Source organism: Helianthus annuus, chromosome 8, assembly GCF_002127325.2.
Source record: "Helianthus annuus cultivar XRQ/B chromosome 8, HanXRQr2.0-SUNRISE, whole genome shotgun sequence".
Lineage (NCBI taxonomy): Eukaryota > Viridiplantae > Streptophyta > Magnoliopsida > Asterales > Asteraceae > Helianthus > Helianthus annuus.
In genome coordinates, this window is record NC_035440.2 from 4,312,498 (window position 1) to 4,333,254 (window position 20,757).

The window sequence follows — 20,757 nt, forward strand, 5'->3', positions numbered from 1 at the left end:
TCACACGGTAAATAACAGAATTGATGCATACCCATACAACAAAAGTATGGAGTATACTTGACCCCGTTCATAAATGGGTAAAGATTACGCATACACACGTTCAGACATGCAAGAATTAAAAACACTTGTACAAACTGAACAAAGAAACTTTATATTCAAAAAATTCAAGTATCTACATGATGCTTACTGAATTTACATAAAGTTCCTATTCTATACAAGAGGAATACAAAAAGGAGGCACACTCGCCAACCTAAACCCTATTTTGTACCGCTGGTCCCCGCATCTTCTCCGGCACCACCAGCGGGTTCTTCCTCTTCCACATCAGGGTAAAGCATCCGCAAGCGGTCAACATAGTCCGCAACCTCCAAACACTCGTCCAGCTCCCCTACACAGGCAAGGGGCGTGTCATAAAAGGAGGCTACGGCCGCTTTCAGACGACCCTCGGTATCTACATCCCGGAACCCGGATGACTGATCAGTATAACCGCCTGCGGATAATACATTGATATGCCCAATGCAGCGGTTAAAACCAGCCTTGAAGCCAGCATCGCGCGCACGTTCCTTGACCAGGTCCAATCCAGATGAGGTCTCAGGGGCATTCATTATGGCCTCGACAATCTGCAGTAAAAAGATCATAAGTCTTGCGTGCTAATCCAAGCAAATGTAAAGGCAAAGGATACTTACACGCGCGATGCCGTGAGTCCGCAACCACTCACGGTCAGCTTCCAGTTGGTTAAATGAGGACACCAAGGCATCCTTGGCCTCAACAGCAGCGTCAGCCCGGTTCTCCGCAACAGATACGCGGGCAGTAAGGTCCGTAACCGCGACCTCCCGGGCCTGAACCTCAGCCTGTTACAAGAACAGCAAACAGTTCACTCAATAAATATTTTCAAAACAATAAAGACGAAAGCAACAACGCTAAAGAAACGTACCTGCAGGCTTTCAACAACTTTGCCTAAACGAATGCGCTCCGCATTCGCCTCTTCAAGACCCTTAGAAGCACGGCTCTCCTTCTCTGCGGCCTCTTCATAGGCCTTTGAGGCACGAGCCCCGGCTTCTTTGGCCTCTTCAAGGGCCTTCAAGGCGTCGGCCTTCGCCTGCAGCGCCTTCACAGAAATGGCCTCAGCCGCAGCCTTCTCTTGGCTCAAGGTAGCATTCGCTGCCTTGGCATTCGCCAACTCCTGCCGAGTATGAAACAGAACGTTATTCTGCTTAGCCCAAGATTCATTCCATTTCTTGCGCTCATTGGACAACTTTTCGTCCCAACTCTTGCGCTCATTAGCAAGGAGTTTAGCAAGGGTACGCACCTGTTTCAGCTGGGCAGTCGCAGCCCACTCAGAAGTCTGCTTCTGCTTTTCAAAAGCAGCCTTGTCTTTCTCGAGCCGCTCCGCACCCACACGAGCAGCCTCGATTAACTTCTCCGCTTCCGCCCGCATACGAGTGGCCTCCTCCTCGCGACGGCCCAGCACCTTATAATCTTCCAAAATGGCATTAGCCACAATGGAAGTCCCCACCAGCATCGATGAAAGCTGGTTAATACGCAGCTCTCGGGGCGCGGCATGGACACGCTCGACTTCAAACGGGGTCCCCAGACCACCCAAAATCTCCCTACATGCCGCAGGGTCGTTAGAAATATCATCCCTCTGCATAACAGTCCAGGGGGGTCGGTGGTACACCATACTGCGACCCGGGGAGTAGGTGCGGTAATAATACTCCAATTCAGACTCTCCAGGCTGAATTGGAGGCCCGTCATAACCCGCACCACCGGCAGACGAGCCGCTACCTTTCTCCCCAGCAGGAGACTTCTGCGGCTCAGCATCCTGCTGCCGCACCTCAGCATCAGACTTCTGCTTACCGGCATCTGAAAACCTCAAGTTCAATCCGTCACCCTCATCAGGAGAGATCAGATTGTCCGAGGAGTCCACAGTGTCAAAAATCCGGTCAGCAGTCGCCTCCACCGTCTTCTCCAAAGGGGGATCACGAACTGGCCCAGCAAAAGGGGCCGCATGCTCCTTAGGCGCGACCTTCTCCTTCAATACACCCGCACCCGCGGCAGCGGTGTGCGGAGGAGACGCAGGAATGTCAACAAAAGAATACCCCGCATCTCGGGATTCTGCAATACAAAGAGTATTCAATGAGTATTTCCCACCCATGGTACATACAAAACAAAGAAAAGGGATATACTTACCAGCAGCAACTGCAGGTTTCTTCTGCACCGGAGCAACTCTCCTGGTCGGCAGTCTCCGCCTCTTCGGTTCACCACCACCAGCAGCTTTCTGCTCTGGCCCCCTTTTCTCTCCAACAACGGGGGGAACCACACCAGTTCCACCCGCGGCCGCACCACTACCTATAACACCCAAACCCTCAAGGGTGTCAGATACTACGACGTAATCGGTATATCCCCGAGAACAAGATTGATAGGTACCTGCGGCTTCGAAAACGGAAGAAGGGGCAGCTGAGCCTTCAACACTCCCCTTACCACGACCCCGCACGGTCTTTTTTACCGTTTTCTTCTCCACAGTCTTTTTGGGGACGCGTTTCTCAAACTTCCCCAAATCCGCAAGGACACCTGGATTCACACAATCAACAGAACCAGTCAAAAAGATAAACTGAAAAAAAACTAATGCCACGTAAGACGTACCTCTTGCGTCTCCCGGAACCGGGGCTTCCAGCACCGCTTTTGATGGTACGCGGAAGTTCTTCAGAATTTCAAGGTTGAAACCTTTCTTCAGCTCAACCGCGATCAGTTCAACCTGGCCCTTGAAATCAGGCTCAAACATCCTCCACAAGCCAACCGCATCCGCTGATACATGCATGCAGGTTACCACAAAGGCTTAGGAAAAAAGGAAAATAACAAAGGGTAACGAACTTACCACCACCCTGTTCCCGCAACACGGGTCTTTCCTTCCTATCCGGTCTAGAGAGCATCATCCGCAATATCCATAGTTGGTCATTATCCAACTTCTTGAGTTCAATAGGCCGCAGCCTGGAGAACCAGTCCGCGGTCTTTGCGGAAGCAACAGGAATATCTTCATCGGAAACTCCAACATCGACGTTCCTGAAAGACATGTTAGCATAGACCGCACAGGCTTTCACGTAGAAGAACCTCTTCTTCCAGCCTGTCACACCCTTAGGGGGTGTCATCAACTTCAGACTCCCATGCCTTTGAGTGAACGAGAAAAAACCGGTGTTCACCGTCAACTGGTAGAAACGCCGGAAATTCTCCACTGAAATGGGCAGGCCATGGGCACGGAATGTGTACTCAAAATTCCGAATTCGGAACATTCCGAAAGGACTAAGCTGGGAGATATGGAGGTGATAATACTCCAATACCTCCGCCACAAACACCGTCACCGGCAACCTAAGGTTACCGTGGGTGAAAAAATCCGCCCACAAGGTTATATAACCGGCCGGAGCATCGGCACCGGTGTCCCCCACTTGTGGGTAAGTAGCATTCCAGTCTTTGGCCATCTGAACAGTGGCCATCAGGGTTTTAAAACTACCTCTGGTCCACTTCAACACCGGTAACCCACCACCGGGAACATTCACATCATCATCCTCGTCTTCTTCCTCAGCCACTATCGGCTGTTCAGGGTTTTCACCCTCCACATTGTGTGGATTCGATGGTTCAGCCATCAAAAATATCAAAGAAACGGAAGATGGTGAACAGAAACACTAGAAACCTCACCAGAAATTCAGAAAAAATCGTCGGAGAAGACAGATGACAACTTTCTCTCAAACGGCAAATTTTTTGAATTTTCGACAAAGTGAGAGGAAACCACAAACGGTTATCCCCTTATATACCCATCGCAATTAATGCGGAGGGAGAAAGCAAATCATCACGTTCAAAAAGAGCGTATCTTGCAACAACACGTGTCGAGCGCCGTTTTAGCTGACGGTTATCACGCGCGCGTGGCCGCCCACGCGCCTGACAAAGAAGACGTTTACACTCCCTGCTACAGTGCATTTAATGCCTCGGGCAGTGCAAATGTCCTTTCATTTCAGCACATGCAGAAACGTCTCACCAACTTCTACCAACTCACACGTGCGATCAAGCCACGTAGGCAAGAAAAAGCGACAACATTATCCAAAAAACATAAGCGGCATGCGGTTTTTCTGGTTTACCGCACCATAACCCATACCGCATGTCGTTTTTTTTATATACCCTAAAAAATAGGTAGAAATATATCTATCTATGCTATAAAGGGATATATTACCTTTTCCGCATCACTCACGAGCACACGTGAAATATGCGGAAGTGACACACATGAACCCATTCAGATGTGTCAGATGCTCAGAACCAGTGTTGTTCTTTGGACTGAACCGCATCTCAGGAACAGGCAAAGCGCATTGCCTTCCTTTTCTTCAAGCTTCAAATCCCTCCTGTCCGGTTCACAACCACAGAGGGTGCATGAACAACTTCTTCAGAAGAGAGAAGGAACGGAATCTACGCGCCCGCACATCAGCAGCCCTGACTCCTGAACCTTCAAGAGTTACATCCGTGCAACAAGCACACTTTGAGCGAATATGGGACTGCAACATCGCAGACACCCATAAAGAGCTACAGACATAACCATAGCTTCCGCAGAGTGGTTGCTACGGAAGAGCAAAACTCCCTCCACATCACCGAACGAGGCTACCTCGTTATAAACTCGGTATTGGAGCGTGAAGGTAAGTGGCTCCAGAAAGAACGCAGATACGTGCTCTAAACAAGCACTTATCAAGCAGCAAGTGTCCGAACAGCGGTAACAAGTCTGCCTATGACTTTGTTTACCTGCCAACGGACCGCGGTAACAAGTCTGCTTAGGACTTTGTTTACCTACCAATGGATCGCATGGAATAAACAACGATGGGCATCCCCTTGCCTATGACCATGTTTATTTACCCATAGTCTAGATCCACATTGTTCGACCAAACACGGCCAACAATGACGCAACGAAGTAACCGCAAAGAACGTACGGTTACTTGAGAGCTATCAAGATGAACACGAACACCCAACAAAAAAGGGATGGTCATCTCATCATAGGATGCTGAACATAGAACTTGAGCAAAGTTCTAACACAACATCCAAAACCTTCAAACCTGACCGCAAAGGTTGGTTTACAAGTTTTTCTTTTCTTCTTCGTGCACCATTCTGGCAAATGGTTCGAAGAAGAAACCACCTCCAAGAGGTTCGAAACATGTGCAAACCTTCGAACCACCATCCAAGAGGTTGGTTCGAAGTTTGTGCAGCATTACTATGAAGGTCCCTAACAGGCCTTCAACACAACAACAGGTGGCAACCCACCTGATGACATGCAACGGCTGAGAATTTCGCATCAAGCGAAACCCCTTCACCGGTACGGAAGAGGCATAGCCGGATTTTTTACCAGATCACCAGGTTGATCTGGCCTAAAATTTTCTCCAGACTGCCACACTACCTTCCTACACCATAAGTCCAGTACTCCTCCCACGTGCAACTTGCACAAGGGAGCAACACTAGACTGGGGGACTTGAAGGGGTATGGTCCCAAAACGACCATTACCCGCATCAAACAAACCCCTACCAGTAAGCAAACCGCACCCATGCGGTCACATCCTTCGAACCCATTCGGTTCGAAGATGAATAGCTTGACCCAAGTACGAAAGAAGATGAACATATCGATGCGGCTGGCACCGCATCATATGGCCATTTTCGTCACGACAAGGGAAGCGAGCAAATAGTCTCCACATACGATGATGCGGCCAACACCGCATCTCGCGTATTTCTTGATCACAAGTAGGAGACGCGGTAACTTCAGACGTTACCGCATGCAGCGATGCGGCTCGCACCGCACCCTGCATATCCAACAAGTGGACTGACACGCCAGGCAAGTGGCTGACACCACGAGGCAAGTGGCGCCGGCGACAGTCCCCTGTCAGAGCTATTAAAGCAATGGGCTGACGTGGCGTAACCCCCACGGCCGGCGAGACTGACACACCTGCAACGGTGCAGCTCGTCGTCAGCCCATCCATCAATCTCCTCCTTCACTCCTCGGCTATAAATACCGACCCAAACCAGGTTTGAGGTATCTCTACACAACTCTCTAACTACTACTATAATCTTGCTTTGCTTCCCAAGCAAACTACTGATTCTCACGCCGGAGAGTGGTAACAAGGAGCACCCCCCACCCCATCCTCCTTGTTACGAGTCACGGCTTGTTTCCTTGTGCAGGAGATCATCCACCGGTGACCCAGCCAGCGATCTCCGAGAGGAAGGGATTAACCCTTCTTGACGAGACCAGTGTGTTAACCCTGCCCGGTTAACCATTGTTTCATCATTGGCGCCCACCGCTACTCTTAGCACTTTTTAATCCATCCCTCTCCCTCTCAAGATCATGACTGATAACCAAAACACCAATGCGGATAACCCAAATCCCCCGGTCCCAACAGGGGTCCACCCTTCGACCCCCCAACCCGGACACATTGGCACGTCCACCCAAAGGATCCCATCCTTTGCGTTCGGACACGACTTATCACAGGCCCCAACTGTGCTTCCACCAGGCGTAGACTTACACTCCTGGTACCAACAGCAGACTGACATGCTGGTAGCGGCTTACAACCGCGCTTGTACGGAAGCAAACGTACAAGCTGGGCCTACTCCAATACAACACACACCTGCCAACCGTATACTCCAATACGATGGCAGGTTACACTCACGTCCGGCTTCCAGAAGCCGACATGACGACCGTGGATCATCTTACTGTTCGGTCCATACACTCAATGAGGATACTTCCTCATATGAGTCCCGCTCCAGAGGGCCAGTGCATACCCGCCTGGGCCCCTATGGGGAAGACAGGAGGCGGTCAGCCTCCAGGCGCGGCCCAGGCATCCAGAGCCGACTGGGCCCGCAACCTTACACGGAAGGGTACGGTCATACCGACCCTGACGATCAAACCTACCGCGGGGAGTCTCACGACACCAACAGCAGACCGGGGGGACGCAACTATGTTCCTCCCAGTCACCCCCGCACTACATACCTCAGGGCGGCAAAGCGCCCTGTGCACGAACCATACAGGCCAAGGGCCGCGGCCGAAAATTCAAAATTCGTCCCGCACATCGCCAACGCCGATATCACAACGACAAAATTCCCAGTCAACATTGGGAAATACAGTGGCTCGACCGACCCGGACGACCACATGAACATCTTCACAGGCGCAGGCGTCAATGGCAGATGGGACGAACCCACCTGGTGCAATTTTTTCCCCCAGACCCTTATCGGTCTGGCGAGGGCATGGTTTGATTCTTTGCCAGTGGGATCACTGGATTCTTTCGAGGACTTGCGCGCCAAGTTCCTCGCCCACTTTAGCCAACAGCGACGCCACGAACGCGATTCGTTGGACGTCATGAACATCTGGCGAAGAGATGACGAATCGCTCGAGGCATTCGTCATCCGTTACAATAAAGAATGCCTAGAGATAGGCGACGTGGCGGACCAAATGGCGCGAAACCATTTTATTCGGGCCGTCAAAGACAGAGAGATGGTCATGACCATCTCTGGCAAGGAAGGTTTGCCTAAAAAATGGGAGGATGTCATGACCGCAGTCAAGACATATGCCCAGACACAGCGGTCGCTCGAACCGCACGTCAAAAAGGCAAAACCCCAAGCCGAAACATCCCACCAAGGGTCCAAACGTAATAACAAACGAAACCGGGATGCGGGCAATCGGGATATTACTAAACCCTATTTCCCGCAACCCAACACGTTTGACCCACAATGCTACAACCCGGCCCGAGACACTCGGGCACCAAGAAAAGAATCTCGGGACCGCAAATGGACCGAGATCAACCAGTCGCCAAGAGAGGTCCTCCTCGCGGACCCACAATTCTTGCGACCGGCCCAACCAATGAAGTCCAAGAAAAGTCAGGACCTCACACTATACTGTGAGTACCACAAGGACTCGGGCCACACCACCAACAACTGCATCAGTCTCCGGCTGGAGATTGAGCGGGCGTTGAAAGAGGGGAAACTGCAACACCTTTTACCAGGTGGACAAAAGCCCACCAAGCATATCACCCCTCACAACGAAGGTACCTCCTCCGGGAAGAAAGCCATGTACGTGGCTTCCACCCACATGATTTACGGAGGCAAAGGTAGGCCGCGCAAAGCGGCACGAAGACCGGACAATGATTGGAAAGACGAGCAAGTCGTCTTCCCAAAAGTCCGAGGCGGACCGCGTGACAGACGCGCCGTCGTCATTTCAGGCCAGCTGGCCCATTACTGCACCGAGCGTCTGTTCATCGACCCGGGCAGTACATCCGATATAATCTACGAGCAATGCTTCAATCAATTTGACCAAGAGGACAAAGATCGGTTGCAAGCCGTAGATTACCCGCTGGCCGGATTCGCAGGGGAAACAGTCTTTCCCCTAGGTCAAATTACATTTCCCGTGCGTCTTACCAATGGTAAACACACGCGGACGGAGGAGGTAAACTTCATGGTTTTACCGCACACCTCCAACTATGACGTCCTCCTTGGGAGAGAATCCCAAGGAGATTTCAATATGATCACATCCGTCCCCCACTCCGCGGTTGGTTTCCCAACCGCATCGGGGGTTGCAATCATCTACGCCCGCAAGGACGTCATGATGACGGACGAAGCACGTCCGACAAAGGTCGCAAGGCCCACCCCCGTCGACCAACCGGAAAAATGGGTTCTCAACCCAACGCATCCGGAACAGAAGGTCACATTGGGTCACGCCTTATCCTCGACCACCAGAGCGCACCTGAAGGAGCTCCTCTTCAGGAACCAAGACATCTTCGCGTGGACTCCCGCAGACATGACAGGGGTCCCACGTGAAATAGCGCAGCACTATTTGAATACCAAACCAGGTATCAAACCAGTGATCCAAGGCCAACGCCACCTTGGGTCAGCTAAAAATCAGGCGATGCAAGAGCAGATCGAAGAACTGCTCTCCGCAGGTATACTGCGGGAAGTCAAGTACCAGACTTGGTTATCCAACCCTGTCATGGTAGAAAAACCATCCGGGGGCTGGCGCATGTGCGTCGATTACAAGGACCTTAACAAGGCCTGCCCCAAGGATTGTTACGCGCTTCCAGAAATCGACGAAAAGGTCGATAACCTCGCGCCATTTCGGTGGAAGTGTTTCCTCGATTGCTACAAAGGGTACCACCAGGTACAAATGGCACTTGAGGATGAAGACAAAACGGCATTCCGGACCCCAACCGGAAATTACTGCTATACAAAAATGCCGTTTGGGTTGCGCAACGCGGGCTCAACCTACCAGAAACTGATGAACGACACTTTCCGCGGTCAAATAAGCAAAAGTGTCGAAATCTATATGGACGACCTGGTCGTCATGAGCATGGAGGAAGATACCATGCTCACCGATATAGAAAGAACATTCCAAACTCTGCGAAGCGTCAACATGAAGCTCAATCCAGGGAAATGCTCGTTTGGAATGGAAGAAGGCAAATTCCTTGGGTTCATCGTCACCAAAGATGGATTCAAGGTAAACCCGGAAAAAGTGCAGGCGATCGAGCGCATGCCATCGCCTGCATCGATGAAAGATATGCAACGCCTGGCCGGAAGGCTGGCGGCACTCAACAGATTCTTGGCTAACCACGCAGCCAAGTCATACCCTTTCATCAAGACACTGCGAAGCTGTTCAAAGAAAGAACAATTCCAGTGGACCACAGAGGCCGAAAAGGCCTTCCAGGAAATGAAGGAGTGTTTGATACAACTCCCAACACTAACCGCACCATGCAAAGATGAGCCACTCATCTTATACCTATCCGCTGCAGACAACGCAGTGGGCGCGGTATTAATAGTGGAACGAGCGGGGGTTCAAACACCCATCTATTATATCAGCAAAATGCTCAACGACCCGGAGACGAGATACTCAATAATGGAAAAATTGGTACTAGCACTGGTACATGCTTCAAGACGGTTACGACGCTACTTCGTAAACCACATCATCACAGTGCTAACCAATTACAGGATCGGCCCGATCCTGTCCAAACCCGACATCTCTGGGAGATTAGCAAAATGGGCAATTGAGCTGGGCGCACATACGATACATTACAAACCGCGCCCTGCCATCAAAGGCCAAATCTTAGCTGATTTCGCCGCTGAAGTACCAGCGGATCGCATCCAAGAATGCGAAGAATCCCAAAACCCTGCGCCCCCACCACCCTCCTCAGAAGTATGGGCACTATTTACCGATGGTGCATCCAACGAGGATGGCGCGGGCGCAGGTCTGCGACTCGTCAGCCCTGACGGCCAAGAGCTTACATATGCCATCCGCCTCGATTTTAAAAGCACCAACAACGAGGCAGAATATGAAGCACTATTAGCCGGGCTACGTTTAGCAGTCAAAATCGGCGTGCAACATCTGGAAGCGCACGTCGATTCCTTGTTAGTTGCGGGCCAGGTACGCGGCGACTATGCTGCCAAAGGGGATATCATGATCCTCTACCTCGAGCAAGCCCTGCAGCTAAAATCCAAATTCGCTTCATTCAATATTCGACACATTAATCGAAGCGAAAACAAACCTGCGGATGCACTATCAAAGCTTGCATCCACCAGCTTCCAGCACCTGGCAAAGGAAATACGTATCGAGATTTTGCAAAATCCTTCGGTTCCTCTCCGCCAGATCAGCGTCATCCAATACGGAACAACGTCATGGATGACACCAATTATCGCATACCTTCAGTCAGGTGTGACTCCCGAGAGCAAAACAGAGGCACGCAAGTTGCAATACAAAGCGTGCCACTATCAAATGGGAGACGGTATCTTATACCGAAAGTCATACCTCGGACCGCTCCTCCGATGCGTTAATCCACAAGATGCCACATACCTTATCCGAGAGATACATGAGGGCATATGCGGCATACATGCCGGACCACGCATGGTCGTGGCAAAAATCATGAATGCCGGGTATTACTGGCCCGGCATGCACCTGGACGCCGTCAAAGAATTACGCAAATGCATGGACTGCCAGCGCCATGCACCAAAAACTTTGCGGCCAAAAAACAATCTGGTCCCCGTCACTACTGCATGGCCTTTTCAAAAATGGGCGATCGACGTAGTGGGACCATTCCCGGACGCACCAGGTGCAGTTAAATTTATCATAGTGGCGGTTGATTACTTCACAAAATGGGTAGAGGCGAAACCACTCGCTTCAACCACTGCTATGATAACAAGAAAGTTCATTTGGGAGCACATCATCTGCCGTTTCGGTTTACCAATGTACATTGTTACCGACAACGGCACCAACTTCGCTGCCGACGAATTCCACAAATGGCTAGAAGAGCTGAACATCAAACACATATTCTCGTCAGTCGCACACCCGCAAGGGAACGGCCAAGTCGAGAGTATAAATAAAGGCCTAGTCGACGGAATCAAAGCACGATTGGGAACAGCCAGGCGTGGCTGGGTCGATGAACTCCCAAGCATCTTATGGGCTCACCGCACTAGCCCAAAAACAAGCAATGGGGAAACACCTTTCAGCCTCGTCTACGGGTCTGAAGCGGTGATACCCGCGGAAATGGGCCTCCCATCTCCTAGAATGTTGGCTATCGAAAAGCTAGACAACAACAGGGAACGTAGGATCGATTTGGACCTCCTAGAAGAAAGGCGCGAGAACGCCGCCATCAACGAGGCCAAATACAAATCCAAACTGGAAAAGTATTACAACGCGCGAGTCCGCGTTTGTACTTTCACTCCAGGGGATTACGTCCTACGTGACAACGAGGCATCTAATGCCGAGCGCCCAGGAAAACTTGCCCCCAAGTGGGAGGGACCCTACCTCATCAGCGAGGTCTTAGGGAAGGGCGCATACAGGTTACAAACACTAGAGGGCGAACCTATCGCCAGAACATGGAACGCACAACAGCTTAGACGCTGCTATATGTAAGCTATGTTCCTACACTCTCTATGTAACCTATCGGACCGCAGGTCATTTGCAAATAAATAAACGTCATGTTATACATTGTTGTTTGTTTACTACTATTACAAATGCGTGTTTCCACTTCGCGGTATCCAAAAAACAGATTGGCAAAATCTTCATTTACGATACCTATACAAAGTGGTAGCCACACGCAACTATTGTAATAGGCCAGCAAAAGGCAAAAAGACTTGCATGTTTTATCCGGCCGGATACACAAGTTTTTGTTACACACTAACACAATTCCTGAGCCCAAAAAGGCAAACAATGGAATTGACGCGGACTCATACGACAAAGGTATGGAGTACACTCGACCCCATTCACAAATGGGTAGAGTTCCGGTAATATAAGCTTTTACAAAGTTTACGCAATTCTAAAAACCCTCACACGGTAAATAACAGAATTGATACATACCCATACAACAAAAGTATGGAGCATACTTGACCCCGTTCATAAATGGGTAAAGATTACGCATACACACGTTCAGACATGCAAGAATTAAAAACACTTGTACAAACTGAACAAAACTTTATATTCAAAAAATTCAAGTATCCACATGATGCTTACGGAATTTACATAAAGTTCCTATTCTATACAAGAGGAATACAAAAAAGGAGGCACACTAGCCAACCTAAACCCTATTTTGAACCACTGGTCCCCGCGTCGCCTCCGGCACCACCAGCGGGTTCTTCCTCTTCCACATCAGGGTACAGCATCCGCAAGCGGTCAACATAGTCCGCAACCTCCAAACACTCGTCCAGCTCCCCTACACAGGCAAGGGGCGTGTCATAAAAGGAGGCTACGGCCGCTTTCAGACGACCCTCGGTATCCACATCACGGAACCCGGATGCCTGATCGGTATAACCGCCTGCGGATAGCACATTGATGTGCCCAATACAGCGGTTAAAACCAGCCTTGAAGCCAGCATCACGCGCACGTTCCTTAACCAGGTCCAAACCTGATGAGGTCTCAGGGGCGTTCATGATAGCCTCGACAATCTGCAATAAAAGAATCATAAGTCTTGCAATACTAATCCACGCCAATATAACGGCAAGGGATACTTACACGCGCGATGCCGTGAGTCCGCAACCACTCACGGTCAGCTTCCAGTTGGTTAAAAGAGGACACCAAGGCATCCTTGGCCTCAACAGCAGCGACAGCCCGGTTCTCCGCAACAGATACGCGGGCAGTAAGGTCCGTAACCGCGACCTCCCGGGCCTGAACCTCAGCCTGTTACAAGAACAGCAAACAGTTCACTCAATGAACATTTTCAAAACAATAAAGACGAAAGCAACAACGCTAAAGAAACGTACCTGCAGGCTTTCAACAACTTTGCCTAAACGAATGCGCTCCGCATTCGCCTCTTCAAGAGCCTTAGAAGCACGGCTCTCCTTCTCTGCGGCCTCTTCATGGGCCTTTGAGGCACGAGCCCCGGCTTCTTTGGCCTCTGCAAGGGCCTTCAAGGCGTCGGCCTTCGCCTGCAGCGCCTTCACAGAAATGGCCTCAGCCGCAGCCTTCTCTTGGCTCAAGGTAGCATTCGCTGCCTTGGCATTTGTCAGCTCCTGCCGAGCATGAAACAGAATGTCATTCTGCTTAGCCCATGATGCATTCCATTTCTTGCGCTCATTGGACAACTTTTCGTTCCAACTCTTGCGCTCATTAGCAAGGAGTTTAGCAAGGGTACGCACCTGTTTCAGCTGGGCAGTCGCAGCCCACTCAGAAGTCTGCTTCTGCTTTTCAAAAGCAGCCTTGTCTTTCTCGAGCCGCTCCGCACCCACACGAGCAGCCTCGATTAACTTCTCCGCTTCCGCCCGCATACGAGTGGCCTCCTCCTCGCGACGGCCCAGCACCTTATAATCTTCCAAAATGGCATTAGCCACAATGGAAGTCCCCACCAGCATCGATAAAAAGCTGGTTAATACGCAGCTCTCGGGGCGCGGCACGGACACGCTCGACTTCAAACGGGGTCCCCAGACCACCCAAATCTCCCTACATGCCGCAGGGTCGTTAGAAATATCATCCCCCTGCATAACAGTCCAGGGGGGTCGGTGGTACACCATACTGCGACCCGGGGAGTAGGTGCGGTAATAATACTCCAATTCAGACTCTCCAGGCTGAATTGGAGGCCCGTCATAACCCGCACCACCGGCAGACGAGCTGGTACCCTTATCAACCGCAGACTTCTGCGGCCCAGCATCATGCTGCCGCGCTTCATCGCCAGTTTTTTGCGGTTCAGCATCAGAATGTTGCTTCCCGGTAGCAGTAAACCGCAAACTCAAATCGTCTCCCTCATTGGGAGAGATCAGGTTGTTGGACGAGTCGACAGTATCAAATATCTGGGCCGCAGCATTCTCTGCGGTACCCTCCTTCTGCACGGTTGACTCAGGTACCACCTTGACGGGAGGTGTCGACGGCACCTCCGTTCCACCCGCACCCATGGCACGCGGAGGGGACTCCGGAGCATCGAAGATAGAAAAATCTTCATCTTGACGCTCTGCAAAAAAGTGAAATAGCTATCAGAACTAGTTACACAACAGTTAACACTAGATAGCCTACACTTACCAACGACAACCGCAGGTTTTTTCTGCGCCGGAGCAGACCTTTTGGTTACTAGCCTCCGACGTTTGGTTTCAACACCACCAGCAGCTTTCTGCTCTGGCCTCCTCTTCTCACCAATCACAGGGGGACCCGCAGCTGTCCCTCCCGCAGCCACCTCTTCTGCCTGCTTCTTCGCAGCACCAGAACGTGACTCCGCGGCTGTACTCAAACCCTCAAGGGTATCAGATACTATCACATAATCCTTGTGTCGACGAAAAGAGGAATGAGAGATACCTGCTGCCTGCGGCACCAGATGAGGCACAGTAGTGACCTCCTTTATCTTCTTTTGGCGAAAGCGCACGCCCTTCACAGTTTGCCTCTTAGGCACACCTTTCGCTTCAGGGTCCCCCAAGGCCCCAAGATCACCTGCATGGAATCAATACGTCAATAACACAACATGATCAACACAAGTAGCAAAGCTTCGATAGTATACCTTTGCCTACTGGCAACTCAACTGCCAGTGCAGCCGCAGTAGGCACCCGGAAGTTACTACGGATGATAGTGTTGTGATCCTGTTCACCATCCGCACAAACTACGGTCTCAACCGTACCCTCGAAATCCGGAGCAAACATCCTCCATGCGGGAGCATCTTCTGATAGTAGACACAAAGGTCAGTAACACATGTAAGGGTAAAGAACGTAAAGAAACAAAAAGTACGTACCACCGCTCTTTTCCCGCACCACGGGTTTCGAGTTCTTGCCCCTCCTCAACATCATACGCAACAGCCATAGTTGCGTGTTAGTCAACTTCACAGACTCAATAGTCTGCAGTTGCGGGAACCATTGCACTGATTTCAAACTGGGCATCGCAATGGTCTCTGCTATGATCGTCTCGGTCACATTCCGAAACGTCATATCCACAGCAAGGGCAGCAGACTTGATGTAGAAGAACTTCTTCTTCCACATCGTCATCCCCTTAGGGGGAGTCATCAGCTTTGGGGTACCGTCTCGTAGACGGAAAGAAAAGAACCCCATAGACACTGTCATCTGATAAAACCGTCGGAAGTCTCCAACGGTAGGCTCTATGCCAAGAGCACGAAAGGTGTACTCAAAATTCCGAATTCGGAACATTCCGAAAGGACTAAGCTGGGAGATATGGAGGTGATAATACTCCAATACCTCCGCCACAAACACCGTCACCGGCAACCTAAGGTTACCGTGGGTGAAAAAATCCGCCCACAAGGTTATATAACCGGCCGGAGCATCGGCACCGGTGTCCCCCACTTGTGGGTAAGTAGCATTCCAGTCTTTGGCCATCTGAACAGTGGCCATCAGGGTTTTAAAACTACCTCTGGTCCACTTCAACACCGGTAACCCACCACCGGGGAACATTCACATCATCATCCTCGTCTTCTTCCTCAGCCACTATCGGCTGTTCAGGGTTTTCACCCTCCACATTGTGTGGATTCGATGGTTCAGCCATCAAAAATATCAAAGAAACGGAAGATGTGAACAGAAACACTAGAAACCTCACCAGAAATTCAGAAAAAATCGTCGGAGAAGACAGATGACAACTTTCTCTCAAACGGCAAATTTTTTGAATTTTCGACAAAGTGAGAGGAAACCACAAACGGTTTTCCCCTTATATACCCATCGCAATTAATGCGGAGGGAGAAAGCAAATCATCACGTTCAAAAAGAGCGTATCTTGCAACAACACGTGTCGAGCGCCGTTTTCGCTGACGGTTATCACGCGCGCGTGGCCGCCCACGCGCCTGACAAAGAAGACGTTTACACTCCCTGCTACAGTGCATTTAATGCCTCGGGCAGTGCAAATGTCCTTTCATTTCAGCACATGCAGAAACGTCTCACCAACTTCTACCAACTCACACGTGCGATCAAGCCACGAAGGCAAGAAAAAGCGACAACATTATCCAAAAAACATAAGCGGCATGCGGTTTTTCTGGTTTACCGCACCATAACCCATACCGCATGTCGTTTTTTTATATACCCTAAAAAATAGGTAGAAATATATCTATCTATACTATAAAGGGATATATTACCTTTTCCGCATCACTCACGAGCACACGTGAAATATGCGGAACTGACACACATGAACCCATTCAGATGTGTCAGATGCTCAGAACCAGTGTTGTTCTTTGGACTGAACCGCATCTCAGGAACAGGCAAAGCGCATTGCCTTCCTTTTCTTCAAGCTTCAAATCCCTCCTGTCCGGTTCACAACCACAGAGGGTGCATGAACAATTTCTTCAGAAAAAAGAAGGAACGGAAGCTACGCGCCCGCACATCAGCAGCCCTGACTCCTGAACCTTCAAGAGTTACATCCGTGCAACAAGCACACTTTGAACGAATATGGGACTGCAACATCGCAGACACCCATAAAGAGCTACAGACATAACCATAGCTTCCGCAGAGTGGTTGCTACGAAAGAGCAAAGCTCACTCCACATCACCGAACGAGGCTACCTCGTTATAAACTCGGTATTGGAGCGTGAAGGAAAGTGGCTCCAGAAAGAACGCAGATACGTGCTCTAAACAAGCACTTATCAAGCAGAAAGTGTCCGAACAGCGGTAACAAGTCTGCCTATGACTTTGTTTACCTGCCAACGGACCGCGGTAACAAGTCTGCTTAGGACTTTGTTCACCTACCAACGGATCGCATGGAATAAACAACGATGGGCACCACCTTGCCTATGACCATGTTTATTTACCCATAGTTTAGATCCACATTGTTCGACCAAACAGGGCCAACAATGACGCAACGAAGTAACCGCAAAGAACGTGCGGTTACTTGAGAGCTATCAAGATGAACACGAACACCCCACAAAAAAGGGGATGGTCATCTCGTCATAGGATGCTGAACATAGAACTTGAGCAAAGTTCTAATACAACATCCAAAACCTTCAAACCCAACCGCAAAGGTTGGTTTAAAAGCTTTTCTTTTCTTCTTCATGCACCATTCTGGCAAATGGTTCGAAGAGGAAACCACCTCCAAGAGGTTCGAAACATGTGCAAACCTTCGAACCACCATCCAAGAGGTTGGTTCGAAGTTTGTGCAGCATTACTATGAAGGTCCCTAACAGGCCTTCAACACAACAACAGGTGGCAACCCACCTGATAACATGCAACGGCTGAGAATTTCGCATCAAGCGAAATCCCTTCACCGGTACGGAAGAGGCATAGCCGGATTTTCTACCAGATCACCAGTTTGATCTGGCCTAGAATTTTCTCCAGACTGCCACACTACCTTCCTACACCATAAGTCCAGTACTCCTCCCACGTGCAACTTGCACAAGGTAGCAACACTAGACTGGGGGGACTTGAAGGGGTATGGTCCCAAAACGACCATTACCCGCATCAAACAAACCCCTACCAGTAAGCAAACCGCACCCATGCGGTCACATCCTCCGAACCCATTCGGTTCGAAGATGAATAGCTTGACCCAAGTACGAAAGAAGATGAGCATATCGATGCGGCTGGCACCGCATCATATGGCCATTTTCGTCACGACAAGGGAAGCCAGCAAATAGTCTCCACATACGATGATGCGGCCAACACCGCATCTCGCGTATTTCTTGATCACAAGTAGGAGACGCGGTAACTCCAGACGTTACCGCATGCAGCGATGCGGCCCGCACCGCACCCTGCATATCCAACAAGTGGACTGACACGCCAGGCAAGTGGCTGACACCACGAGGCAAGTGGCGCCGGCGACAGTCCCCTGTCAGAGCTATTAAAGCAATGGGCTGACGTGGCGTAACCCCCACGGCCGGCGAGACTGACACACCTGCAACGGTGCAGCTCGTCGTCAGCCCATCCATCAATCTCCTCCTTCACTCCTCGGCTATAAATACCGACCCCAAACCAGGTTTGAGGTAGATCTCTTGCCAACTCTCTACTACTACTATTATCTTGCTTTGCTTCCCAAGCAAACTACTGATTCTCACGCCGGAGAGTGGTAACAAGGAGCACCCCCCACCCCATCCTCCTTGTTACGAGTCACGGCTTGTTTCCTTGTGCAGGAGATCATCCACCGGTGACCCAGTCAGCGATCTCCGAGAGGAAGGGATTAACCCTTCTTGACGAGACCAGTGTGTTAACCCTGCCCGGTTAACCATTGTTTCATCAGACAAGGAATTACCAGTAATAACAATATCATCAACATAGACTAATAAAACAACAAGTATATCATCCACATTTTTAACAAACAAGGATGTATCACATTTACTTTGAACAAACCCCACATCAAGTAAAACACTAACCAATTTTTCATTCCACATTCTTGGGGCTTGTTTAAGTCCATATAAAGACTTATTTAGTTTGCACACTTTAGACATATCATCTGACTGATAACCTTCTGGTAAAGACATATAAACTTCTTCATGCAAATCACCATACAAAAAAGCATTATTTACATCTAACTGATACAAATTCCAGTTATTCTGTACAGCTAATGCAACAACACATCTGACAGTAACAAGTTTAACCACTGGAGAAAAAGTTTCTTCGTAGTCGATACCCTCTTTTTGACTAAACCCCTTAGCAACTAACCTTGCCTTATATCTTTCAATTTCCCCATTTGATTTATACTTTATTTTATAAATCCATTTACACCCAACTAAGCTTCTATTTTTAGGTCTATCAACTACATCCCAAGTATGATTTCTATACAATGCATGTATTTCATCATTCATTGCAGAAACCCAGTTGGGATCTTTTATAGCTTCTTTATAACTTTTAGGTTCAGAAGCTTTTGATAGATTAGAAGCAAAACATTTATTTGCTAAAGTTAATTTTGAAAAATTGACCACTTTTTCAATTCCATACTTCACCTTCCCTTCTAAAACAAAATCATTTAATTTCGTCGGTAAACTAGAGATCCTAGAGGATCTCCTAGGAAAAATAGATGTCTCAGAACTATCTGTGTCACCCTCAGAAGAAATTTGGACTTCATCTGTGATACTCACATGTTCTGCCCTATCAGCAGACTCTTGAACCTCATCAGACTGCTGAGCACTAGTCTCAACATTAGAGGTATCAAGATTCACTGATTGCTGAACTTCTTGTGTTCTCACATCAGTCTCACCTTGACCCCTTCTTTCATCATAGGGATCCTCCACAGTTTGAAAAGGTTTGGGTTCTGAGTTTTCATATGAGTCAAAAAAAATTAGAGCATTAATGTCTTTAATAGGATTAGAATTATAATTTTCAAAAACAGACTGTTCCTTAAAAGGAAAGATAGTTTCATAAAATTTCACATCCCTAGAAAATATAATAGACTTTGAATCAAGACTAAAAAGTTTATATCCTTTTTTCTCAAGAGAATATCCTATAAAGACACATTTTTCTGCTCTACTATTTAATTTGTCACTTTCATTTAAAACTGTATAAAAACATAAGCACCCAAACACTCTAAGATGATTCAAGAAGGGTTTAAATTTATACACTAATTCATATGGTGTTTTTCCAGCAAGCACAGAGGATGGAGTCCTATTAATAAGATAGGCAGCAGTTAGAACACACTTATGCCAAAACCTAGCAGGTAAATTACTTTGAAAAAGTAAAGCCCTAGCAACATTCAACAAGTGTCTATGCTTTCTCTCAACAATTCCATTTTGTTGAGGAGTATAAGCACATGAAGTTTGATGAACTATTCCCAACTCACTACAAAACTGACTCATTTGATTGTTTACAAATTCTGATCCATTATCACTTCTGAAACACTTCACTACTTGTTTAAACTGAGTTTTGACAATGTTAACAAAATATCTTATATTTTCAAAAACTTCAGTTTTACTTGTCATAAGACACACCCAAACAGCCCGGGAATAATCATCAACAATGGTCAAAAAATACTTGTGACCTTCCCTGCTAGCAACCCTATAAGGACCCCATACATCCAAGTGAACCAGTTCTCCCAACTGGGAACTCTTATGTTCACTTAGAGGAAATGGTTCCCTATGCTGCCTAGCCCTGTGACATACATCACAAGGGCCATGATCAACCTCAGTTTTAATGTTTAACGTGTCTTTAAACATTTTAATAGCTTGATCCGCAGGGTGTTCTAATCTAGAGTGCCACAGTTTATACACAGAAGCATTAAAGATAGACACATTAGACACAAAAGCATTACCACACATATATAGACCTTGAAGTTGACTACCAATCACCAGGATTTTCCCTGTTAACAAGTCCTGTATATAACACTTATGTTCATCAAATCCAACAAACAACTTATTATCCCTTGCTAGCTTATGTACAGAAATTAGGTTAACA

The 20,757-nt window shown here is 48.8% G+C and overlaps 1 protein-coding gene across 1 annotated transcript; it reads right to left on the reverse strand.

The window, feature by feature from the left end:
* Positions 1-1,574: 1,574 nt before the first annotated feature.
* On the reverse strand, positions 1,575-3,496 carry LOC118481330. Its single transcript, XM_035976782.1, has 6 exons — positions 2,873-3,496; positions 2,641-2,802; positions 2,425-2,568; positions 2,188-2,346; positions 1,985-2,112; positions 1,575-1,607 (listed from the first exon to the last, which is right to left on the reverse strand). Exons 1-6 carry the CDS (start codon positions 3,483-3,485, stop codon positions 1,575-1,577), a joined length of 1,239 nt encoding a protein of 412 aa, XP_035832675.1. The 5' UTR covers positions 3,486-3,496.
* Between the last annotated feature and the right edge of the window lie 17,261 nt (positions 3,497-20,757).

What these genes read in the sequence shown, in the direction of transcription:
- LOC118481330 (XM_035976782.1), bottom strand. Translation starts at nt 3,485, where the DNA reads ATGGCCACTGTTCAGATGGCCAAAGACTGGAATGCTACTTACCCACAA. An exon ending in GTTGCGGGAACAGGGTGGTG is followed by an intron (nt 2,803 to 2,872) that starts GTAAGTTCGTTA and finishes TGCATGTATCAG; the next exon opens with CGGATGCGGTTGGCTTGTGG. An exon ending in GGTTCCGGGAGACGCAAGAG is followed by an intron (nt 2,569 to 2,640) that starts GTACGTCTTACG and finishes GTGTGAATCCAG; the next exon opens with GTGTCCTTGCGGATTTGGGG.